The sequence below is a fragment of the Ochotona princeps genome, chromosome 21 (assembly GCF_030435755.1).
Source record: "Ochotona princeps isolate mOchPri1 chromosome 21, mOchPri1.hap1, whole genome shotgun sequence".
NCBI classification, from domain to species: domain Eukaryota; kingdom Metazoa; phylum Chordata; class Mammalia; order Lagomorpha; family Ochotonidae; genus Ochotona; species Ochotona princeps.
Window position 1 is genome coordinate 15,652,910 of NC_080852.1, and position 26,627 is coordinate 15,679,536.

At 40.3% G+C, this 26,627-nt stretch overlaps 1 protein-coding gene across 3 annotated transcripts in view; it reads right to left on the reverse strand.

The window, feature by feature from the left end:
• Window positions 1–9,942: 9,942 nt before the first annotated feature.
• The window catches only part of SYNPR (synaptoporin), a 289,344-nt gene continuing 272,659 nt past the window's right edge, over window positions 9,943–26,627 (reverse strand). For 2 of the 3 annotated variants that reach the window (XM_058678720.1, XM_004581586.3), the window contains 2 exons: window positions 18,450–18,641; window positions 10,169–11,440 (listed from right to left, as the gene is read on the reverse strand). In XM_058678720.1, coding sequence (XP_058534703.1) covers window positions 11,183–11,440; window positions 18,450–18,641 — 450 coding nt within the window. In that variant the 3' untranslated portion in view covers window positions 10,169–11,182. Of the gene's footprint in view, window positions 10,110–10,168; window positions 11,441–18,449; window positions 18,642–26,627 lie in introns of those variants that run through there. The other variant, XM_058678721.1, reaches the window with a different exon arrangement.

A 26,627-nucleotide genomic window follows, 5' to 3' on the forward strand; every position in this document is an offset into this window, starting at 1 on the left:
AGCAAATGAGGAATCTGCTGGGCCCACAGTGCTTTTTAGGGCAAAGGATGTGAAGGTACAAGGGACTGGTCATACCACTTGATTGTAGGCGTAAAGCTTTGCTCTTCCCATTTGATCATACGCCTGATCTGGGGGCCAAAACACTTTGTGTCATGGGAGACTGAGCCCTCTAATAGATCAGATCCTGGTAGACCCTTCAAATATGTGAACTAAACATTGGAAAGACAAGCAGTTTAAAAAAAAATTGTGATAGAATGAGCCAGGGATGAAGAAAGCAAAACACACAAGATGTCGTATGTGGTGAAGATAAAATTTGTTTTGTAAAGTCTTGAGTTTAGTTGTGTATGTGTGTTGGGGCTTATATCAAACAGATGGATTAAGAATGCTTGTCCTGGTAAGAGGACTTCCTAATTTTGAGCCTTGTATGATCCTGTTTAGCTTAGGTAAATTCCTACCCTTCTAGGCAGCCTCAATTACATCTTAGTTGTTTTGTACCCTCTGTGTTTATAAACTTGAACTTTGTTTGTTTTTTACTTGGGGTGGGGTAGAGGGAGAGGATTGATACAATGACTACTCCTTAATGCACAAGTGTAGACTTATGGAGACACTTCTATGGTGGCCTTGGGATATTGTGATTTACAAATAGGTGCTGGGAAGTTCATACTTAACTCCCTGAAAGCTTGGGGAGTGAATTTCCTCAAACCAAAATGCAGAATGTGTAGATGAACAGAAGAAAAGTAATGCAGATTTGCTATCGTGCTTATGTGTATGGGTGCCGCACAAGATATGCGACTTGAAGAGGGGTTGTATGATTGGGACTTAAGTGTACTTTGTAGGGCACAGAAAACTTGTGAAATTTAGAAGGATAGTAAATGACTTTTAGAGGACACAAGTGATCATAAAGAACAGGCAATGGATTGAGACACATCTCTAGGGATGGTGTTTAATTTTCAGTCTTTGTGATACGTGTGTAATCTTCGTTGGTAATAAAAGTTCACTTAGAAGATCTGCAGGTGGATGTGTTCCTCTTTGGTGGATCTGATCTGCAGGTAAATGAAGGAACATCAAAGAAAATTCCTTCCCTGCATTTACAGCTCACCGTGTTCTCTGCATTTAAAGTCCGAAGTAGCTTATTTTGCTGTATTGTTTTCTCAGCCCATACAGAGTAACAAGGAGGAATGTAAAAGAAGTGAGCCAAGTGAGAGACAGATTATAGGCTTCACAGCACAGGAAGCATGCATCGTGTCAGGGTATTTGATACCATGTGGCAACCTGCCAAAGGAACGTTCATACTTTTCCTTTATGGCTAGGTAATGTGTTCCATTGCCTATGGTATCATGGTTTGCATATTCCGTGAACAATCTACAATATAATGTATCTTGTTGCATTCTCAACCATTATTTGTGTACTTAGTATATTCCAGCCACTGAGGATACAGATGTGCAGCTCCAGCTTCCATAGCATTGGTTGGGGAGAGACATAAACGACAATAAAGGGACATACATGTAACTTAAGGTTTACGTGTAATCTCTCCAATTGGACTATCAAAACACTGATGCAGGGCTTGTGCCCTAAACAAGTATTTCTCTAGGCATGTGCTCAACTGAATATAATTGATGATGTGCTCAATGATGTATTCTACAAAATACTTTTATTTACACACTTCAACAGGGAATTGGATGTTGACGATTAGGAATATTGTCAATGTTACCTCAATATGTGATCATGGAAAAGTCACCCACACAGCACACTTTCGCTATAATCCACGTGCATGTCTAAGGGCAAAATTAATATTGTAGACTGGGAAAAATAACTTTTAATAATCCATTATCAGCTACTAAGTGCTTGATACAGACCTACAAAATTTATTTTTATCACTTTATCCTTTCCTGATAGGGAAGTGTGGTAGACAAAAACAAATGCCTTCGCCAAAATGACTATACCCTAATCACATTCGAGATGCAGATCCCATGACTTAAGGGAAATAAGGCTGTGACTGGAAATAAAGTTGAGGGTCAGTTGACCTAAGGTTGAGAATTTATTCTGGGCTGTTCAAGTAGGCTTAATGGAACCACCAAGGTCCCTGAACCTGGGAAGGGAATACTGAAGGGAGGAGGTTGGAGAGATGCCATGTGAGAGTTCCACCTGCTCTATCTGCTTCTATGTGGAGAAACAGGGGCATGAGCCAGGCCGTAGAGGCGGCTCCTAAAGTCTGAAAAGCATGAAGAAATGGATTCTCCCCTAGCGCCTCCAGAAGCAAGCTGGCTCTGCTGATCCTCTGCTTTAGCTTAGTGTTACCTGCATACAGAACCATAACGTAACAAATTTGCATTGAGTAGGGCTGGGCTGCTGGATGTGTGGCCTCTTGAGTTGATAGAGAAAGATCGTTCTCTCTCCTAAGGACGAGGAGTTGGAGGCTGAAAGATGATGAGATCGTTTTTCACAATTGCACACTGTTGCTTCCAATGAGACCTGGTTTCCAGCATAGCCAGGCTGGAATAACTGTGTATCTGACTCTAAGCTCCTATTTACACTTGGCTGCTAGTAATTTATATGACTAATTTACATTGTAAAACTAATAAAATCTACCAGTGTCTGAAGATGCATCCTGGAGAGAGCATGAGGCCCCGTGCTGTTGAATTGTGTGGAAACATTGATCAAAACTAACTGAAATTTCAACAGAAGGCTTGAGAGCATCTATAATGCGAGATGAACAGGGACTTACAGAAAGACCAATAATGCTTACAGCAACCTGGCCCCTACAGAATATCCCAAATGCTGGGAGAGGATATGAGTTACAACAGACTCAATGCCAAGGTGGGCATTCCAGGAGAAAACATGCAAGAGAAATGTGAGTTCATAGAAAAAGAAAGAAAAAAGTTGGTACTAAGAAAAACTATTGAGTCTGTTTTTTATTGTGTTGACTAAATTGGCATGACATTAGGTAGCATGTTACACAAAACTGTAGCTAGTAAGTGGGGAAATGGTTTTAAGTTCATAGGAAGAAATGTTCAGAAATTCATGGAACTTGATATTAAGGTCAAATGTATTTTGATTCAAATGTTTTTAATGCCTTGCATTGTTTTTTCATAATATGCATGTTATACACAAACATTTTGGGAGGTATCTCATATTCATGGTTTCAAAAGTTTTTGCACCAGAATACCTATATCTCAATTCTATTTTACATGAATGTGTTGAAGTACCCTCAAGTGAGCCAGTGAATGCAAATATATCATTTTGCACCCGAGAGTCCGAACAATCCATATATGAATAAACTCAAAGCAAACTCCTTTTAGGCAAGGAGGAAATCCCTTTGATTTATTACAATTGCCTTCAGGTGATTGGTTCAGCAAGCCAGAGTACAGATGGTGGACACCTGGCCATATAAGAAAATGTGCAACTAGGCTGAAAACATTTTCTGTAGAAACACGGGACTTTGATGAAAGCAGTTCAAGTTTGCTTTGTTCTCATCTTGGCTTTTAGAAGTCTTGTGTGTACATGTATTATTCACAGAGGAGAGTCTCCAGGTGGGATTAGAGGATCCAGAGCCATTTTTAGAAGAACTTGCTGCTAAAAGGGTTCTGAAGCTCTAAAACCCAGTAAAGTCTCAGACCCCATTCAGGCTTGTTCAGAAATCATAGTTAATTTAGGTAGACTTCTAACAATCTCAACAATTGAATTAACTTAGGAAATGGAGTCTAACTTGATTCATCCTGGCAAATGATCTGACAAAAGCTGTGCTTCCAGTTTTGGGGGACTCTGTGTATCTGTGGTCTGGGCCTTTTGTTGATTATCAGACTCAAGATGGGGTAGAACAGTAACAGCAAAGCGAAGCAGTGCTGTTGTAGTCAAGAAACGAAGCTGGGAGCAAGGAGACTGGGATGAAGGGAGATGGGGGTTTCTGTATCCAGTGGGTTTTGCCCCATGCCAGCTCAATGACTGAGCAGGTACCTTCATCTGTATGAATTTGTATTACTTATTTGCTCATACCTATAAAAATAGATATCATCTTGGATTTCCAATGAGTTTTATGTAGCAATATGGATATAAAGCATTTAACAAGGGTGAGTGTTTTCATAGAAGTTTCGGTTCCCAATGTCAGCTTCATGCTTATTCATTCTCTGGAGGAGAGCAGGTTGTGGCTGTATGAGCTGGGCCCCTGACACCCACATGGGAGGCTTGGGTTCCTCCTCTGGCTCCAGCCCCAGCCATCAAAGGCATTTGAGCCAGAGAATGGGAGATATATCCCTGCCTTCTAAATAAACCAAATAAGTAAATTAAAAAAAAACTATGACTCTGTGCACAGAATACATACCCAGTAGATGGTAGCATGAAGAACCACTTCTGTTACTGAAGATGCTCTCAAGTATTACATCATTATCTGACCTCTCTGAAGTTTGCTTCCATAAACTATTACATAGGAGTAATGTTAGTACCAGTAACACAATTCTGTATGTTTAAATGCCAAGTGCTTAGCTTAAGGGCTGACAGATTTTAAGTACACAATAAATGATATGTATTATTGTATAGTTGTTAGTAAAGATCGTACCTTTGGGCATCTATATAAAGTCAATGGCATATTGGTCTTGAAGTCACATTGCTGTATTAAGAAGACAGGGAATTTAGGAAATATAAATATCCTAGTGTCAAACAAAACAAAACAAAAAGCACCAAACCTAACGTTCTAGTTTTCTTGTGTCCGCTCATTCATTCTCCAAGTGGCTACAGTGGCCAAAGATGAGTTGATCCAAAGCCAGGAGCCAGGAGCTTCCTCTGGGTCTCCCACAAAGGTTCAGGATTACAAGGCTTAGGGACCTCCTCTACTGTTTTCCTAGGCTACAAGTGAGCTAGAGGGAAGTGGAGCAGCTGGGACATGACCTGGTGCCCATATGGGATCCTGGTGCATTCAAGGCAAGGACTTTAGCCACTAGGCTAGCACGTGGGGCTCATAAGTTCTAATCTTCTTGGCATCAAGTTGATATTGCTATGTAACATTGCTGAACATCAGTGGGGTTGGCACTATTAGTGGTTCAGTCATGTCCTCTTTCCATCACTGTGTGCATGCTGGCCTAATGACTCCCAACTTTCAAAACCTGTGATGTTGGCTAGACTTTATTGGCTGTAATCCATTCACAGGATGCTTAGAAAATGTTAACATCCTTCTAGAACAGCCATCATGTAGCAGGATTGGATGTATAGATAGCCCAGCAGCTCTTCAGTGTTGTTAACTGTCTGGTATTTCACAGTATGTTCCATGTTCTTCATTTAGTTTGCTAAACCCTAACCCTCTCCACAGAAAGATGGGTAATTACCTTCACTTTATTCTGTGGATCACTTCTTTAAGATTTCAACTTGTCTTGGAATTCTTGTCTCACTGTGCTTTAGGGGAGCTTGATTTAGGACACGCTTAATTCAACTGGAGCCAATGGCATCTACCTCTTTGTGCGAACACAAAGGATTAAATGCAATCACAGATGTTATGACTTTTGAACAACACAAAAGGCTCTGTGTGAACACTCTTTCTCCACTCTTTGAAATTTCCCCAAACCAATATTTAAAACACTACAGTTCTTCTACTGTGTTGGCAAGTACCAACACAGCACTTCAACGAATTGAGGCTGCTGTGTTCTCACTCCTGATGTCTGGCTTTTCATCCCTTGCCCAGCCTTCCTTCAGGTCTTCATCCTGTTTTGTTTCTTTGCTAACATTTATTATTGTTTGAATCTATGTATGTTCTAACACAGGATCATATAGTTCATGAGCTCCTGGATAATTCCTGCCTTCTGCAAATCTCTGTCCGTGGCACCACTAACAGAGTGTGGCATGTGATAGGAGCTCAATGAATAGCTGTTGAATGAACTCAGCAAGTAGATAATAAATCTATTTTCTGTATCTTCATTTATAAAATGTTGCAGAAACGAGACACAGAGTCCCAGGAGCTCTTCATTCATAGGGGACTTTTTATATAACTGTAATACAATCTCAATGTCGGGAAATGAACAGAGATCTTCTCAAAGTGACAATTCCATCATATCATTTCCCTGTTCACCTGCCTAGTGACTTCTCAGTTCATTTGGAATGGACACCTACCGTGACCTCCAAGATTCCTCCATATTTGGCTCTTTCAAACTCTTTCCACATCTTCTCCTTGTATGTCCCAGTCCTATGAGCTTTCTTCTGGTAACTCATGGGAGGTGCTGCATGGTTTCCCGCTTTAGTGAGGTCTTCCCTGTGTCTGGATTGTTCTGCCCAGAATTGACTGTTTCCTATCTAGTCTTCCCTTCTCAGGTTGAAAGTTACCTCTTCAGATGGGCTTTCACTGATCATTCACTTTATCCCATTCTTTCCCCCACTCCTGTCCAAGCTCATTTCTTTCAGAACATTTATCCAAATTTATTGTGATATATGTGGTTGATTTACTTGCCTTAACTTGGCTCTTGCTACATTGAGTGTGAGCTCCAAAAATACTAGGAATTTTGGGCCCGGCGCTGTAGCCTAGCAGCTAAAGTCCTTGCCATGCGTTCACCAGGATCCCATATGGGCATCGGTTCTAATCCCAGCAGTCTTGCTTCCCATCCAGCTACCTGCTTGTGGCCTGGGAAAGCAGTTGAGGACAGCCCAAAGCCTTGGAACCCTGTACCCGCATGGGAGACCCGGATGAGGCTCCTGGCTTTAGATAGGCACAGCTCTGGCCATTGTAGCCACTTGGGGAGTGAATTAATTGGTGGAAGATCTTCCTCTCTGTTTCTTCTCCTCTGAGTTTCCAATAAAAATACAATAAATCTTTAAAGAAAGATACTACGAATTTTGCTAACTTTAACACAGCAGTTAGGCTTGTGAAAATTCAAGTTAACATGAGAAGTGTGCATAGATCCTCAGCATCCAATAGCAATTGGTATGGTTTCAATATTAACTTGGGTGTTACCCAACAGACCATGTGTTGAAGACTTGGTTTCCACGGACTTGCATTAACAACAAAAAGGTTAAGGGGGGAACCCGTGGCCAGTCATGATGTTTGGGATATGTAGTTGGTGGACCTAGTGAAATGTCTTGAGGCCTTTGGGGGTTGTGTCCCCAGAAGGTAGTTGTTGTAGAATTGGTTGTAAAGGTGTGAGTTGGAGCAGTGCCTTTGCGTGCTACTTGGCTCTCCATGTAATCCTTCTTTTGCGTTCACTGCAGCGTCTGTCACTGTCTTTAGATGCCCATCCCATAGGACCACCCAGTTTTGGACCCTGAACCTCCCAAACTGCCTTCATTCTATATTGAGACCTTTTTCCTTTATAATCTCATTAGGCTACTCATTTTAGTGACAAAGCAAACTATTACACCAAATCACTGTGCCTGCCAAGTACTATATAATTAATTAACCTTTCCCATGCATGAGCAGGGGAGTTATTGGGGCATGATGTGAGGTCAGCTATAATTTCATTGTGTAAACTTGGTGATAAAAGTAATTTTTTTGTGCTATTATACTTTTCTTTAGCCAACCTCTAACTTTAGCCACGGATTTTGCAAAAGTTGCAGTTCATGCTGTCAGCAGCCTCCCTTACACATCCACCTTCTAAGACAAGTTGGGAGGATCAGCAGACGGTAATGAAACTTAGGCTCATCTATCCCCTAGCCTTCTGCCTGGTAGTGTTAGTGCTCAAGGCTGTTGATCAAAAGACCCAGCAGTCTGCTTTGTTTCCAGGCCCGTGTACAATCTGGAAGTATGGGAAAATGACCACACCCTTAGAGGACTCAATCATTTTGGCCCTAGGGTTAGTAATTGAATACACTCAGAGATGCTAATAGAATTGATTTCTTACTGCCCTTAGCAGCAACAGTTCAAGCATACTGTTTTTGAAACTCACCCCTTACCTGCTTTGCTCTCCCCACTCCTCCATGTCTGTCTTTTGGAGTTGGTTGCTAAGAAAACCACTTGCTGCCAACTCCTTGTCAGCTCTGATGTTGAGAGACTTCAAATTCAGATCTGAGCCAGAATGTTTGACCTTCCTTATCTGACTTACTCATTGATTGTCTGGATACTAGTTTTATGAGGCAGATATTACCACTGTCTCCACTGTATAGATGCACAACTCAATGGAGAAGTACCTTACCAGAAGCATTTACTGACCTGCTGATACCCCAGTAGCTGAAGGTGATCTCTGGGCATATTAACTCACCTATGTGTGCAGGCTGCACTTGCCTATTGATTGTGGCTATGAAATTTTCAGGGCTAAACAGAAAATTAAATGGAAGAATGAGAAAGGAAAGAAAGAAGGATAGAAGGGAACAACAGGAACACAGCCCAGTCACTCCAGGGGTTACTGATGATGGTGAAAGAGGAGTGTTGAGGAAATGACAGCTCTGGCATTTTAACCCAGCAGCAGATCTCAGAGCCCATCCTTTTTTTTTTCCTACTCATTTATTCATTAATTACATTGTGTTACATGACACAATTTCATAGGTACTGGGATTCTCCCCCCTTCACCCCAAACCCTTCCCCCATGGTGAATTCCTTCACCTTGATGCATAACCACAGCTCAAGTTCCGTTTGGATTCCCTAATGACAAGCTCGCACCATACAGAGTCCAGCATCCCACTGTCCAGTCAAGTCCAACGGCCTCTTAGGGAGGCCCTCTCAGGTTTGAAGGCAGAGCCAGCAGAGCGTCTCAGAGCCCATCCTTGTTGCCCTAACCCTTGACCTCCCACCAGGGGAAGAATCAACAAAGTGAAGTCACACCCAAAAATTCAGCTGGTGAGAAGAGAAACTATTCTAAAACAGGGCTGGTTGAATCCACAGGTCACCTGCTGCATAGATCAGTTCCCTTCATCTAAAAGACCAAGTCCACTGCTCTTTTCTTGAAACCACACTAAAGACAAGTTTAGTTAGATTCCCATTTGGATTATGGCAGTTATCTATTGCAAGTTGTGGCTAACAGTGGATGCAATGTCTCTGCGTGTATCAGACCATCTGTGTTCTTTGGAACTGCTAAGGCTGGTAAAAATCATGGCTGGTTATAAGGATTTCTCTAGCTGAGAGCTCATGACAGTCTGTGATGCAGAGGTCCTGCCCTCTTCCAGGACAGTGCTTAAGGAAGCCACTATCCCAGGATGGGAGCAGGGAGAGCTCATCCTGGTCTTCCTCTCCCACTGTGGGCCAACTGCCTGGAAGATGCTAGGCACTTAGATGTATTTCCTCATCCGCAGGCTGCTCATTTCTCCTCTTTCCAATTCTCAGTCACTGAAATCTTTTGAAAATGCTGATCATCTCATTTCCTTCCTCTCCTTAAGAAAATCCTTTAATGCTTTCCATTAGCTTCTTTACGATGGAGGTGGTAGTTCGGGTCATGGCCTCTGAGCAAGTTTCCCCTGGGCACTTGTCCATCATTGTCTCATCTCTTGAAAAATGAGCCCTGCTTATTACATTTGAGTTATTTTGTATATGAAACCTGCCTGTTGTTGGCGGACAGCTTTGCCCAGCTGTGCTCTGCTCGGACCACTTCCACTCCCACCCTGTCCTACTAAATTGTGCTCAGTCCTCAAGTCTGAAGTTCCCTGACACACAGGACCTGACTGTGCTTTTGCTCTTACATCCCTGGTTACCTGCATAGCAGTGGGTGCACAGAGGTCTTGAATGGTTGAATGAATAAGAGTAGGGTTAGGAAACAAAGATGGGAAAAGAGATGGAAACCACTGTATATCTCCTTTTTTTTTTTCTTGTTAAGGCCAATCAGGTTCCATTGTTGTAATTCCCCATGGTCCAGTCAATATTGTATGCAATCACTTTATTAATGTCAAATAGATATCACAATACAGGTCTATCCAACAAGATCAAGAAACTCAGATATCATCTAAGACACAAGACTGTTTTGTGCTACAATGCTTCCAACATTACAGATCCCACAGAGTTTATACATAGATAATGACTTTATTCTGGCAACACAGATGCTTGGTTTTCCTTACTTGGACCCTGGGTTCAACTCAGTTAAAACCAAGAGGTGAAGGTTCGCATTTTCTTAATGAATACTTTCTCAGGAATATTTTATGAAAACCCTCTTTGGGATATAGAGAAACCATCTTTAATTCCTAGGTCATATTCAAATCAGGATAAGTATGTTGAGCTGTAAGTTGAGAATTTTTAATAATTAGATATAGAAAGGTTAGCTTTATAAATAAATAGAATTTAGAGGTTTGGCTGGTAGTGTAGATTTTATACAATATCCTTCCTGGATTAATGCTTCCTCACAGCGTTGTGCTGACCACGCTGTTTGCATCTGTATTTCCATCATTCTAAGAAATAGCACTACAACAACATGAACAATTCCTGGACCTTCAATTTTATGGTCCCAGAATAAAATCCACAAAAACACCATAGAAAGTTACGAGAGTGTAAACACTTAGCTAAGTAAATAGAATAAATAGTGGGCATTTAATACATATTTATATAAATCATTGTATTTCTACTAATAGGACAAAATCTCCCAAACTTTAGCTACAGTGCATTCAAAACTTGATAAAGCCAGAGAGACAATTTGTAAAGAATACAAAGTAGTGAATATATTTCCTTAAACATCCATTTAACAAATTCATGGTGCAAACTGGAAAATTTTAATAAACATACTTCAAATGTTCATTGTGTGAGAAAACACTTATTCATGCATTAAATCATCAACGCATTGATTTATCAAGTAAAAAAAAATAGAGTAACTGTCTGAAACAAATATTTAGAGATGCACAATGCTGCAGGGCCTAAACCTAACAAATAATGCATGCATATTGCGCGACACCAAATTATCTTCTAGGAATCATTTAAAACACCTTTTGCATGAAAATGCATAGGAAACCTTAGTGTTATTTAATTTGCTTTATGCATATTACATACTAGAGAATTTAAGCTACAAAATGCTTTTACTATCTCTACCACATACAAAACGACCATAAAAGTATCTGTGTATATAACAAGGTATTCTCTCCAATTAGCTCTCTATGATGAATAATATATTTCCTTATGTCATCTCACCTCTAAGTACCATTTATCACCACCCAGGCCTTTCTGCCTTAATGAGGAAGACCACAGATCTCTGATTTATATGCAACACTCTGCATTAATAATTGATCAGAACTCTTTAAAAAAATTCTTCTGCCACTAAAATGGAAAGTGGTGACCCTATCTCCAGAATACAAATGCTGTTTGTTAAATCTGATTAGTAAAGGAAGTGGGACCAGCAGGTTGTTGGCCAAACTCATCTGCAGATGGCCCCAGATTGGCCTGCTGGCTATACCCACCACTGGATCCATAGCTGTCTTGGTTGTAACCACCTTGACTGTAGCTGCTGGAGTGTTTCTCCATGGGGTCAGAAAGATAGCGTTGCCCGGAGGAATGCCAGCCGGTCTCCTTGAAAACAAACCATATGTTTCCAGCCCAGAGGATGAAGTTCAAGAATCCAAAGACCTGGAGGAGCGAATTAACAAGATGAATCAACAGATTAGACTGGGACCTAAGAAAATTAACCTCAATTCCAGAGAAAGCCTCCATAATCAAAAGCACACTTGTTACTCAATGGACAGTTCGTTTGGAACTGCTTTTTTCATTTAGAATGTGTGGGTTTATCGAATGCTACTGCAAAGCAGAAGTGGCATAGAAGACTTTACATATCAGTTCACTGAGTTTAAGAACAAGAATCAGAGAAAAGTGCTATGTTATACCCACAGTTCGGTATGAAAACAGAGGTTCAGTATGGAAAATAATTTGTTCGCAGATCAAATAAGTTAAGTAGTAAAATGGTTTGGGTTGCTACCTAAGCCATGTTTATCTTCCCAAATGAGAGATTCCTCCTACTGTGTAAGATTACCTTCAGATAGGAGAGGGCTGAGTATTTTTATTTTAGTATAGTACATTTATATATACCACAATGGAATTATTATAAACTATAATATATAATGTTATTTATAAGGTCACATCTTTTTTCAATTTAAAATATTTTAATCTAATTTTTAATATTGCTTACATGGTTGAAAGGGATGCACCCCCATGTGGGGCTCCAATTAGGATGGGGAGGGAAGGTTGATCCATCTTTATGGCAAGTATGCTATCTTTCTGCCTACTGTAATAATAATATTACAAGTCAATTTAAATAAATACTGGGCAAGGAATGGTTCGGATAATATACAGATAAGCACATACGTGGAAACACATACGTGGAGGCTCTTGAGAAGTTCATGGAAATGCATGTTATGAAAGAGCTAGGCATGGATATCAGAGTTTTGGGTACCAGAGTCAAGTAATATTTTTAAAATTGACCTTTCCATGTATTTTGTAAAGTGCCCCTGTACATGGAGCTCGAATCTTTAATGAGTTGTACTTTCTTGCCTGTGATGTTGGAGATGAACCCTGTAAACAGACTATGGCATAAGTATCAATTCCAGAGAGGAATGACATGTTTCTTTTAAGAAAGGGAATGAGATTTTCCTATCTATATTGCTCTTAGAACTTTCCCAGAAGTTCCTTCCTAGCTTCTTTAAGTGTTGGATGGACGCAGAGTAATTCCACATGCAGCAGGTTGAAACAGAGGCCCTCGTGACATGATTTATTCTGTAGCCATGACCCAAGCTGGTGGCTAGCATGGGAAATAGCTACAAAGTGTCTATTTTAATAGCCTTCCATTTATTTTCATTATTTCTAATTGACACATAGTTGTGCACACATGTTTATGTGGCACAGTGTGTTATTTTGATACATGTAAACAATGTGGAGTGATCAAATCAGTGTGATTAACATATCCATCTTCTCTGTCATTTCTTTGTGCTGGGAACATTTTAAGTCCTCATTTGAGTTGCTTGCAAACTCACAATAAACTACTCTTAACTGTAGTCACCTTAATGTTCCATAGAACCCTAGAACTTTTTCCTCGTATGTAAGCATATTTTTGTACCCAATTGCCAAACCCCTTTTCTCATTCCTTTTCCCAGTAAGTGTAAACACTGTTCTACTTTATGCTTCCCTGAGGCCAACTTGCTTTGCTTCTCTTTATGAGTGAGAATATGTCCTATTTAGTTTTCTGTGCCTGGCTTATTTCCCTTAACATAATGTCCACCAGTGCCATCCCTGTTGCTATAAATGACAAGATTTCAGAAAGACAAATACCACATAATGTCTCTCATATGTTGAGCTTAAGAAGTTTAAAAAGTCAATCTAAACTTGGAATAAGAATCACTAGGAGCTGGGAAGGAAGGAGGGAGGTTGGCTTTCAGGCACTGAACACACAGGCACAAAAGGTTGCACTATTCCACAGCACAGTGGGGTGGCGATAGTTACAGTAACGCGTGATGTATCACATGCATAAATGAAAGAGGAGCCGCAAGGCTACCCATCTAACGAAAAGATGGAAGAGCAGAAATGCTCATTACCTGATCTGATCAGGTTATGCTGCATGCAAGTCTTAAAATACTGCACAACACCTCTTAAGAATGTACAAGTATAATACTAAGAAAAGTACTTAAAAATTAAACACACAGGATTTTCTTTTTGTGAGCAAATATTCCATGTGTGTCTCATTTTGTGCATTCGTCTATCCATGCACACCTACGTTGAGTTCCTATTTCATGTATTGTTAATAGTGTGGCAATGAACATGGCAAAGCTGGTGTCTTTCCAACCTCCTCATTTTGCTTTCTTTTGGATGTATACTCAGTGCTGAGATGGCTGGATCATATGGTCCTTTCAGAAATCTCCATGCCATTCTCCATATGGCTGTACTCACACACATTCTCACCAAAATGTAGAAGAATTTCCCTTTGCATCCTTTACCAGCATTTGTTACTTTTTCTTTTTTCTTAAAAGCAATAGATATTTAGTCTAAATTAACAGCTCCCTGTTGGAGACAGAATAACAGAAATATGATACAAAGCATATTTAACCACCCTTCTAGAATGAGAAAGAATATTCAAACCAGACTTGAGTAATGGCTATGGCTCTGGAGCAGGCACTAGAAGGTCCCTTCATGGGTTAAAATTTATCTGTTGGTTTCTGGACATAGTAGTAGTATGGGGAATGCCCTGTTGGGAATACTTATATATTCAAGATGCAGGACCCAGAGCAGGGGCTATTTACCAAAGTGCATAATATGTTTTAAACATTGTGTTTTTTTTTTTATTTGAAAGTCAGAATTATAGAAAGAAGGAGCAATAGAGGGATCTTTGATCTACTGATTCACTCCCCGATAACCAAAATATCTTGAGCTGGGCTGATCCAAAGCCAGGGGCCAGGAACTACCTGGATGTAGGGGCACAGCACTTGAACCATCTTGTGATGCTTACCCAGGGCATAAGCAGAGAAGTAGACTGGAAGAAGAGCAGCTGGGACACGAACTGGTGCCCCTTTGGCATGCTGGTGCTGCAGGTGGAGGCTTGGTTTACTGTGCCATCGTACCAGGCCCCAAAGTATATCAATATTTTAGCAGGCAGATGAGAGTTCACTGACTTTGAGTCTTGGAGTAATTTCCATAGGCTCTGGACTCTTCGTGGCCTGCTCTGAGACCTTGTACAAAGGAGTCCTCAGTTTTGCTTTTATGTTTACAAAAAGACAAGCGTTCTTATCAACTGAACTGAACACTGGCTTATCTAGACAGCCTTTCCTCTTTCTATTTGTCCTTATCTATTCCATCCTTCCTCTTTTCCTCTTTGCTTTAACACTCATTGAGCATCCATAGACTGCATGCAGAGGGGGATACAAAACATAAACAAGGTTTAACAGTTGCTTGAGCAAAATGAACAAGTTCATCACAGACAAAACTACAATTTACATACAGAACTTTTGAACTGTGCACAGTTCCCATTATAGGTGATCCTAATTAAATTTTGGCTTCATACATATATACTAACATGAGTGAGAATGTTGAAGCAGTCTTTTCAGTTATGAAGAGATGACTGGGCTCAGAATTTATTTCTTATTTCATACTTTCTCTGTTTCTCCTAATGCTACTTGCATTTCAGAACAACAGCTGCAAGAGGAACCCAGGAATCTGGTAAATGCAACTGAGAAATAGAAGGATGGACAAAGTATTCCAGTGAGTGTATTTAAGAAGCAGTGATTTCTCACACTATGGTCAATACAGAAGGAGCAGAAATTTCTACATTGCCACTTTTGAAGGGCACATGGGCTCTTGCCATTTAGTTGCAAGAAGGATTTAAAGTCAAACTTCAATGCGAGGACAACAGAAAGAGGGGAAAAACTGCATATAACTGAGGAAATAAGGGGTAGGTGAAATACATGAGCCAAAAAATAGATGTTAACGTGCATGAAGTGAACCTGGAGAAATAGCATCAGCAATTAAACATAAAATAGTTCTGTTCAGGAAATCTTTGGAAGAAAGATTGAGAGCCTAAAAACTTCTCTCCATTTCTCTCTGGAATCTAACACTGTGACATTCAAGGAAATGAGTACATTTTTGGGGTTGGCACTGTGGTGTGCCAGGCAAAGCTGCTGCTTGTAGCTTGGGGCATCCCTCATGGGTACTGATGCACATCCTTGCTGCTTTACTTCCCATTCAACTCTCTGCTGATACACCTAGGAAAGCAGCAGCATATGTTCAGAGTACTTTGCTCTGCATCCACATGGAAGACCAGGAAAAAGCTCCTTGCTGCTGGCTTTGGTCTGACCCAGCCCTGGCTGTTGCTGCCATTTGGGTACCAGCGAAAGGAAGCTCGCTTACGCTCTCATCTCATCTCTTCTTCACTTTGTAACTCTGCCTTTCCAAAATATAAAATCTTTTGGAAACATTGTTTTTAAGAACATTTTAGTAGCAGCTTCTGGTTGATATGTGTGGCCCTTTGGCCTTGTGGTGGGCACCATGGCAAGGGATTTCATAGTTTATTTTACTGAGTCCTTTCAATAGTCTTAATGTCTGTTCTATAGTTACCTCTACTTTCAGGCGATTAAACCAAAGTTTAGAGAGTTAAATTTGTCTTATGGCAACTGAAAATGATTTTGAATGCTGCCGCCAAGCTGGTTCAAGTCCAGAACTGTGCCATTAAGTATTTGGAGTGACAGGAGAGTTTGGCTGCAGCTCTGGCACGTCTGACTTTTTGGAGGGTTTTACCAAGTCCCTGGAACTCAGCTGCCTGTGTTTGTAGAGTCTGATTAGCTCATGTACATTTGACTGCTGTTGTGAACTTACAGAGCACTTTGAAGAGAATACTTTTATTATCAAGAGTAGAAAATGGAGTTACTAGCTCTTGGCCCATCCACTTGGTCACCTATAGTGGTATATTCTGGCTCCTTCTCCAAACTGTTGCTCAATAGGTGAGTTCTTTGGGTTCTGTTTTGAACACGTGACTCCCCAAACTTCTCAGCCACAATTGACAAGCCAAGGTCAACAGGTGACCTTAGGTGGGTGAGTGAGCTCCTCTCTTTTAGAAAGTTGGGATTGGACCTTAGTGATTCTAGCTGAGTACAAGATGTCTTTTTAAGAAGAAACACTCTATTACAAACTAGAGTAGCTCTCTTCTGTGTTTAGAGAAAGAGGTAATATAGTATCTGACAAAGGAATGTTGTCACCAAGAGACAGGCATGGAGAAGTACAGAAGGATGAAAAGTGAGAACTGTCCCATTTCCTGAAGGATTCCTATGCCTGGCTCAGGCTTCTGCCCTGGGGGAGGACACATTTCAATCATTTTTTCCAATTATTTTGTGTTTGTATAAGCTGGTTCCACAAGTTGAAACAAAAAAAATTAATGAAAAACAAAAAAGTTGTGTTTTGGCTTACTAAAACACTTTCCCCCTGATTGTTTTGCAGAGCCAATTCCTAGAACTTTGCTCTTGAGCAGAGTAATGCAAGGCTAGGTGAAGCTTGCTTCCCATTGGGGCAGCTTGAACAGCTTTTTCTTTGGTACCTCAACCTAAAACCCTGGTTCTGCTCTGTAGTTGATTAATTTACAAGCCTGTTTCTTGAGATGGAATCTATGAGATCACCGATAGCTTTTCAAAGAACTGTTTGCCCTGATGAAATCATAGTCTGTCTTCCTAGCAATCCAGATATAATGCATGCAGACATTGGTATCAGATTTGAGGTGTAACAAACAGATCTTACCAGTAAAGTATTTTATTTTGACGAATTGGAAAGTGTTCTATCTCAGGGAACTAAAGGGCTCTTCAGGGCCTTAGATACCTCCAAGCTGTCAGATGCATTCTTTCACACACATCACATTAACTGGTTTTCATATAGCTCTGTTTTTGATTTTAGGAAACACATAACATTGTTTTTCACACATAATTCTTGTTTTCATTAAAATGTATTAGAGATTTCAGAAGTTAAACTAAAAGTAATATACCGTGTCTGATAAAATACTGAGTTTTTAGCCTAAGGGATACACCAGGCAATTTTGTCTTTGTCTTCTTATACGTTGAGATTAGGGTGACAATGGGTTTATAATTAAAAATGGTCTAGAAACAAATTATGGAGTAATAATTACATACACTGATATGTACCTTAAGCTATTAATCAACATTACCATCATCTCCTAGTATATGCTTCATTTCCATAGCTAGCAGCTCATCAAGGCGGGATTAAGTCAAATCCTCACGAGCAGAGTAGCTATCTTTTTCCCTTTCTTAACTTCCTTCCCAAAGTGAATTTCAGAAAGCTGTAGAAACACAGGTTAACCTAGAAGCAAAGATGAGTATTTTGGGGGTTTTCTGAAGATTGCTGTTCCTGCACCCAAAATGGTTGAGCCTTCTATTTGTTGTTAACTGCTGCTTTTTCCTGCCATCATAGCTTCTTGGACACAGCTTCTCTCTTTGGGATAAAACAAATACCACACCAACACGTATATATTCACAATCTGATCTGGTGTCTCTGTGGTCACATGCTCTTACTATTACAGCTAGATACTTGTTGATGATAATCTGACTTTGTTCAGCTCACATGGTAGACCTTCTAAAATTATCAAGTAATCCAGTAGGGAGTACTGGGAAGATAAAAATGCATCACCATAACTATTACAAGTATTTTTTAACAACATGAACTGTGCTGATTTTTGTCTCCTACTAGGTTTATGTGTCTTTCTTTAATCAGTAAGGCGTATTCTGCATGTGGCTTAATGTTTTCTTCCCAGGAATCTTTTATGCTATCAAGTTGTCCTTTTAACTTTTCTGACAGTCTTCAGGCTTAAGGCTCAGATTTTATATTTGCTTCTGGCTGAGAATTTTGACTTGCCTGTCATCTAAACAGCAGCTGCCAGTACCTGCTGTGTTCTTATTAAGAACTCTGTCATTGGTGGTATTAAAGCCTATGTCTTATCACAATTAAAAAAAATAATGAAGACCAACCATCGCATTGTACCTGGAGTGAGATAGTACTTTTTTGATGGGTCCAGTTTTCAAGGCAGAAATTTCCAAGATTATTTTGGAGCTGCCAGTCTCACAGGTTTCACTTTCTAAAGATTTGGGAGGGAAAGCCTACTTACCACGGAAGTGTTCAAGCTGGACATGACAGGGCTGTGGACAGCCATGCATTTGTTGGAGGGCTGTTTGCAAGCTGACATCAGTAACAAGACTTCGTTGGGGTCTGTAGCGACTTTGACATCAGACAGTCCTTTTGCCCAAGCTGATGATCCCACCAGCCACAGGAAGGAAAAGACTACAGTGACTATGAAGTCCTGCAAAAACGTGAGATAAAACAGCAAAGGGAAACATCAGTACTCAGGACAAATGCTTGCGTTTACACAAATACTTGCTTAGGCCTTTTGGAAAATGTGAAGATTCTATAATATTAAAAAAATAAACTAAAGGTCTGTGGCATTTACATTACATAAATAATGGTAGTGTTTATTGAGTGCTTACTATGTTCCAGGGATAATTTGAGCACACTAATATCCCTCATTTGACTTCCCATAGCATTCCTGCAATAAACTTGGTATCATCATCCTGTTAGGTGACAAACTGAGAAAGCAGTGCGACAAATTATCTGCGACTGAACAGGGTTGGCATTTGGTTACGAACCTCTATCTCAAGGTGTGCTAATTGTTAAACACTCCTGGCTGTCAATGCTGCTTAATTTACAAACCTACGTGTTATCCTGTTAATGCTTGGAGCTGAGTTTAAAGGGAAACAATAATAGCTATTAATGTTCCAAATGCCTATGGCACATGATAAATTTTATGTAAAAGTTCTCTTAATTTTAATCCTATTATATTATCATGCCCCCTTTAAAGATGAGGGAAATGAGACCCAGACATATAAAACATAGCAAGTGGCAGACAGAGCCAAAATAGGATTTCAGATGTTTTTGACCACGGACTCCCTGCTTGTTCAGAAGAGAGAAGTTTCTAGATTTATGTTATACAGAATCTCGGTGATGTGAGGCAAGGACTATTTTCAGAGAGCACCATCCGCAAAACTCATTCCCTCCCTAAGGATGCAGAGGGAGTGACAGGTGAAAACTCACTGTCCAGTTCTCAGGACAATTCTCCAGGTCGACCGTGTTGATGCTCAACTCCTGAATACATGTTCTGTGCTACTGTCAGCGGGCTGCAAAGGAGGGTATTAATTTTGATACCTCAGCAGAAGTGGGCTGCTCTTTGATTTTGAAAGGCCTCAAGTAGGAAGTGTGCATGTGTTTCTTAACAGCACGATGACTAGGACTTGCTCTAGCTTCCATCTGTGTGGTGTCACTGATTGACTTGGTATTTGAATGTCATGAACTGCGTGGTAGAAAGTCTATGCTGTAATGGTGCTGTTGTGCCTAGCATGTGCTAGGCTTGGTTCCCAGTGAATGGTCAAGAGGCTCCACTGCTAGGAGGCGTGGCTATGGATTGTTCAGCTCACTGGTTACATTGTGTTGACTCTGGACCATGGAAGGAGTTGGTATGGGCATTTTAACCCTATTCTGCATGTTGCTGTATATGCCCATCTTTGGTTCCTTTGCCCTTCCTCTTCATTTCTAATAAATCCCATCTTGTATGCCATCTTGAGTGCTTTCTGATGTGAGGTGGAAGTATAGACAAACAAGAAAAGATAGTTACCTGCAGTTGTTTCATTATTAAGTATTAATAGAAGATCAGGTGTCTGAATTTGAATTGGACAGTGGAGGAACAGTTCCAAATAAGCCAGACTAAGGTCAGTTTTCTGCTCATGTGTAACATAGTACCTTGTTTCATTTATTTATTTATGCATTCATTCAAACAGTAATATGCTGAATTTTTTTTGAAGATTTTTTTTATTGTTATTGGAAAGCCGGATATACAGAGAGGAGAGACAGAGAGGAAGATCTTCCATCCGATGGTTCACTTCCCAAGTGAGCCGCAACGGGCCGGTGCTGTGCCGATCCCAAGCCGGGAACCAGGAACCTCTTCCGGGTCTCCCACGCGGGTGCAGGGTCCCAAAGCCTTGGGCCGTCCTTGACTGCTTTCCCAGGCCACAAGCAGGGAGCTGGATGGGAAGTGGAGCTGCCAGGATTAGAACCGGCGCCCATATGGGATCCCGGCGCATTCAAGGTGAGGACTTTAGCCGCTAGGCCACGCCGCCGGGCCCATATGCTGGATATTAAGCAAGGTTTTAGAGGAGTAAAACTACCTAGTATGGATCTTTGCATCTTAATTAACAAAAACTGAATTGACATGAAATTCTAACTTGTTTATGGGGTATCATGTTTCAATATATTTTATATTGCACAATGTCTAATCAGAATCACATAACTCCCATCTCCCACTGACCATTTCTCTCTGTTGTCTCTTTGACTTTTATGTATTTGCTGGAGCTCAACGGTTAAAATTCCAAGTATGAGAGTGACTGTCATTGTTCGATCATCATCCTTAGAAACAGGCTTAAAAAGTCACTTAGATGGGAACTAAGAATAGAGTTCTAGGAGGTAATTCAGTGGGGAGTTGGAGAAAACTAGGTCAAAATTTTCAGGTTTTATTATTGAAATAGTAATCACACATCACATTTACTGATCAGTTCCTAAATGCTAAGTATTACTCCACGTTCATGTGTCTGACCTCAGTCTTGACAACAACACCATGAGAAAGATGCTGATCCTGTTCTCAGTTCACAGTTGAGGAAACAGACATAAAGAAGTTACACAGTGTGCAAAGCCATGAGTTAGGAAGCAAACAAACCAAGATGCCGAGCCTGAAGGTCTGCTGCCAGGGCTGTGTGCGTGGCTGTTCTACACTGCTTCTCATGTTTGTTTAAAACTAGTAAACTAAACATTTTTTTTAAAAGCTGGAGTTGATATAATTTTCTGTAAATTAACATGTTTAAAGTCAAGGATCTATAGGATTAAAGATGTTTTTGGAAGTTGACCTCACTTCATGTCTCGTGTTCTGTTAAAGAGGGATCCATATATCATAGTAGGTTATCTTTTATAGGCGTTCAAAGCTCAGGTTAGTGATCATGCAGACCTTATTTGACACTTTCTAGCTGTGTGGCTTTTGACAATTTGCTAGATTTCCTGCAGCCTCAGCTTACCTCTCAATAAACTGACATAGAATCTGCCTGGTAAGATTTCACAAATAAAATCCTTATCATTGTGCCAAATAGTGAGGGTCTATCAGTAAAACAAGCAATAAAGCCACAATAATAAATAGCATGGTGCTGTGAAGTAGAACTCTCATGCCTGTAGCTCTGTCTTAAGTGACTTATATCTAGCAACTGAAAGATGGAGACTTTGAACAAGATTGTAAATGGCACCATTTAAAAATAATTGAAAAAGTTGGAGGAAACCAGCTGTAGGTCTGGCAATGGAACATTAATGTGCAGTCATGAAAAATAACATGGTAGAACACTACTGACACTGATTTACTCCTGAGACAGTGGGCCGAGTAGAACACAAGTATGAACCTGCACCTGCACTGCTTTGCTCAAAAATGACCAATGACTCCATCCTTCCAGAAAATAAAATCTGAAGGCCTCATACAGCTTCACGTGCAATAATGATGTGGCTGCTCTTGTACTGCTTTAACTTCAGTTCTTACCTTGTTTCTCTTCACCCATCCCACCTCTAGGCCTCCTTGTAATTAGGAACACATACAAATCTGAGGTGGCATTGAAGACATCCTTTTCTCAGTAGTCAGACACAGGCCACTCCCTTTCGTCCTTATTTTATTGTCTTCAGATGCTTTCTTGCCAACCATGAATAAATGGCATCTGAGCTAAATTCTGTTCTCAATTTGAATATTCTTAATTTCACTTTTGAAAATTTTCAAGTTCTTTTTTTGTCAAGTGGTATGCTGTACATTTAATTGCTTCTTAATTCTTTATCACCTCCAACTAAAATGTGAGTAGATTATGGACAGTATTTTGTCTGAGGTGTTCATTATTGCCTGCCCAGCATGTGCATAGAATGGTGCCTGACGCATAGTAGGTGCTTAGTAAATTAGTTATTAAATGAATGACGGTAAGAGGAAGTGTTTGTGAAATGGAAGTAGCAGGGGAACAGTACATGGTTCCAGGCCACACACGTGCCTGCCCTGGGCTGTGCCCTCTGCTCTTTCGTCTTCCCTGTCTCTCCCAGACCTGACCCGCTTTGTCACCTTAACAGGTCCCCACTAATGATCATGTTCCCAGATGGGTTTCCCTGGTATTCAGTCTTCAGTGTACCTTATACACCCATATCTCTATTCCCTTATTCTGCTTTTCCCTTTCCACAATTTGAATCTGTGCCTGCTGGTTCATCTGTTTCTCCCAGCACAATGCCAGCTCCCTGGGGTAGGACGTTGTCAATTTGTTCGTTGCTGTGTCTCGCAAGGAAGGTGTCATGAGCATTTAGTGATTGGGAGAATGAGGGAAAGTATGAATGGATCCATACACAAAATGTTCCAGTTGTGTTAAATGTATATTTGTGTATGGAGCACTGGAGAAGATTTACGGAGTGATGGTTGAATTTGAGATGATTTTCATCTTGTTTTGGTAATCTCGGTGTATTTTAAATCATTTATTATTCATTCTCATTATAATATGGTTGTATGATCGGGTTGTTTATATTCAATACACATCATCTCAAGTGGGAGTTTTGCACCAAAAGGTTTCAAAATATGTTGAAGCCAGCTATCAGTAGTTAAGCAAAGTGCCTAGATGAGCAGATCATGTCAGAAATTCTAGCTAAGAAATATTTTTGCCAGGAACTTCATAATTTATGGATTCATGTCTGACCTTGTTCTCTTGGGCAGAGAAGGAAGTGAGGATAAATACTTGACCCCATTTTCTGTTCACTCTCCCACTTCCCATGGAGCCTGCCTGCTGGCCACACCTACCTGGGATCCCAAGGGCAGGAATTCCAAGCTGTGGCCCATGCAGGTCAGCTTCCGGGCTCTAAGTAGAAGAGATGCCTCCCTGAACTAAAGATTACTGGCCTTGACCAATGAGTCGTTAGTGCAAGCATTTGGCCAAGCTCCTACAAACATCACTAACTTTATGACTTACATCCATTTCCCCTGTTCTACTAAAGGGGACTTCAGCCTATGCAGGTTAAATACTTTAATTATGATTAACCTCTGGTTTGAATACTGTGGCATGTCAGAAGCCTGCTGAGAATTTGGAGGAAAAGATGCTTTTAAACAGATAACTCAATGTTCTCTAAACTTCTGTTCATTTACTACTACTTAATTTTTATTTCCACTTCTTGTATTTAATATTTCACTTAAAACAAATTATGCTTCATATATATAAGCAAGTTGATCTTAGAAATTACACATCTTGTAAATGTTAAACTAATACATTCCCAGTGACAGCATTTATATTTGTGATTTTTCTTCTAAGTGAGAGCAAAACTCTGAAGATTTTACCCAAGGCTTTAGAATACAGGATCGTTGTTAAAATGGGAGATTCATGACTGTTCTTAATGGAACAGAGGTGTGGCCTAATTAGAAAACTGGAAGTTAAACTGACTATGGGATACCCTTCTTCTTGCTGTTATTTGTGGCCTGTTAAAGGTCTGCCTAAGACCATCTTCCATATCAGGAGTACATGCTGGCACTTGGGAAGTGACTTGAGTTGGTGCATGCTAGCAAGGGGCCCAGATAGCTGCACCAGGAAAAATACAAGGTTCTCATGGTGCACACGTGAACCCTGTGAGGGTGGCTTCTGCTGGTATTGCTTGTGTTATTAGGATGAAAAAAGCTGCTACTCAGAAGGTACTACAGTTCTTCCTAAATGCTCCCATGATGGTGATGTTGGTAGCCCCTACTACAGCGTCAGTAGGTACTATTGGCCCCATATCACATAGGAGAAAATTGCATCCTAGAAAGGGAAATGATTTATTTACCCATGACTCATTAAGTGGCTCATTATAAATGCATGCTGAGTTACTGGTCTCATTCTAAAAGAACTTTTGACATGTGACCTGGCTGTATTACTGCAGTGGGTGAAATATTTGTCCACTGAACCATGAAACAGCTTCCTTGGCTCAAGGAGCAGCCTGGCTTATTGCTGGCTGAGGCGGTTGATTTCCATTTAGTTTGGTGGGAGTATTCTGTTGCCTTCATTTCTCTTAAGTAAGTGTTAGCAAACTCACTTTTAAATGAATGCCATTTCATTAATGTAATAAAGCTGCTACCCTGGATCACTTTGGCATACACAAGAGAAACTCATTTTTCGGTGAGAATGAACTGTGCATTTCAGAACTAGAAGAACCTGTCTCCATCCCTGTCTGATATTGCGAAACACAAATGATTACTTCTATACCTATTAACAAATATTGCCAGTACTATACCTGAGTCTAACGGCTGTTTTGTACTTGGGTCTAACGACTGTTCTATCTGTTGAAACCAATTGATAGCTTTGCGACTTTTCTCTGTTGTTGATACTTACATCAAGAATCTATGCCAGAGAGTTAACAGTCCAAAGAGCTTATCTTCAGTGCCAGTGGACTGACTTTGCTAATTTAGCGTCTAGGAACACCAGAATGAAATATAGAAACCAGGCAGTAAGAAGGGAGCTCAGTGGAGGGGTTGGCACAGGAATGGAGACGGGCCTAGCAGAGGCTAATGGAACAGCTTACTGTTGTGCTCACTGTTGGTTTTGTTTATTCCACTTGAAGTACTAACCATGCTGACATCTACCTTCCAGAAGGTGCCTACCATTTTTGATCAGTTGATCTTCCTAATAGCCACATGAGGGTGAAGACAATTAGATTCATTTTACAGATAAGAAAATGAGAGGTAAGAAGTTGAAGACCCATCTAAAGTAAGTCTGGGTTGCCCCAGTTCTAATTGCCAGGAGGTTCCAGCAACAAGAGCTCTACCAGTGGCCAGGTGGGAAGTGGAGTTCACCTGGAGCTGAAGAGGAGAACCTAGCCATAGAACTGTGGGTCCTGCTGATTTGTTTTATCTGACCACAAGCAGAAGCAGAGTGGCAGAGCCCAAGCAGTTGGGTGTGGCAACAGGCCCCCACCAGTGCCACATTGGGGACCATTTTGTATCCTGAAGTTTTCCCTTGAAGGTGATGATGTGTTGATGATGATAATGTGATGGTGATGAGAGTCTCTTAACACTTAGGGAGCACCTATTCATTCTTTACACATATTTTGCTTATTTAATTACTCAACAGTGCTGTTGAGGTAGGTACTATTATGCCATCTTACAGGCAGGGTTAAGTTACTGATACCCAGTTGGAAAGATAAAATGCCAGGATTTGAAGCTATAAAGTTTTGCTTGAGAGTCTCTGTGCTGAATCTATTTTACAAGCACTCTGTTGCTTTTAGAGGACCATGATTTTATTGACTCATAACAGAAGTTAAGTGTTGATATTAATATTTATGACTATCATTTATGGAACAGTTACTAAGAATCAGACAGTATGCATTCCATATATTATTTATTGAGTTCTCACTATAACATTCTGAAATGACTTATTTATCTGATTTCATGGATGAGGAAATTGAGTTACAGAAAGATCAAATGATTTACAGGAGATTGCAGAGTTTCTAAATTGTTAAACTTCAGTTGTGGCTGAAGTGTTCCTCATTGGAAAGTGAAATTCCAATGTAGATCCCATCCCAGCTTGAGTGGGGGAATCCATCATTTGAGGTGTGATGCTAACTGCTTTACCTGTTTGATCTCATTTCGTTTGACAAGACAATGATTTGAAGCAGTTCTTAGGTTTTTTTTTTTTTTATTTCACAAATTAGAAATGGCCATGTTGCAGCAGTTAATTACAGAGAAGGGCTGGGCCTCAAACTCTTCTCTGTGTGGCTGCAAGACTCGTTGACTTGTTCATCCATCTGAGTTGAGTCCATCCTTCTCCTAGGTCTTCTGTTCAACATTGAACATGTTTCCACTATAGTCAAGGTGCTATTTTAAAAATGCTGTAAGAGCAAGAGTATAGCAGCCAAAGGACTGCTCCAGTACACAAATGGTTTATGCTTGGATATTCTCTGTAACATCTAGGTTGTTTTGTGCTAGAATGGTGAGAAACAAAATTGTTACAACACTGTCAACTAGTTGGAGTTTAATACTTTGCATGTTGATGTTCTTCTTAAGAGCTTGGAATTAATCAGTGATTTTGTTTGATGTGTGAGGGATCTGGCTTATGCTTGACAATCAATGTAGGATTTAAATTTTTTTCCTTGAAGTTAAACTTGCAATTGACAAACTGTACTTTTCTTGTTTCTTGATCATTTCCAGAGAACTTTTCTCAGTTAATTT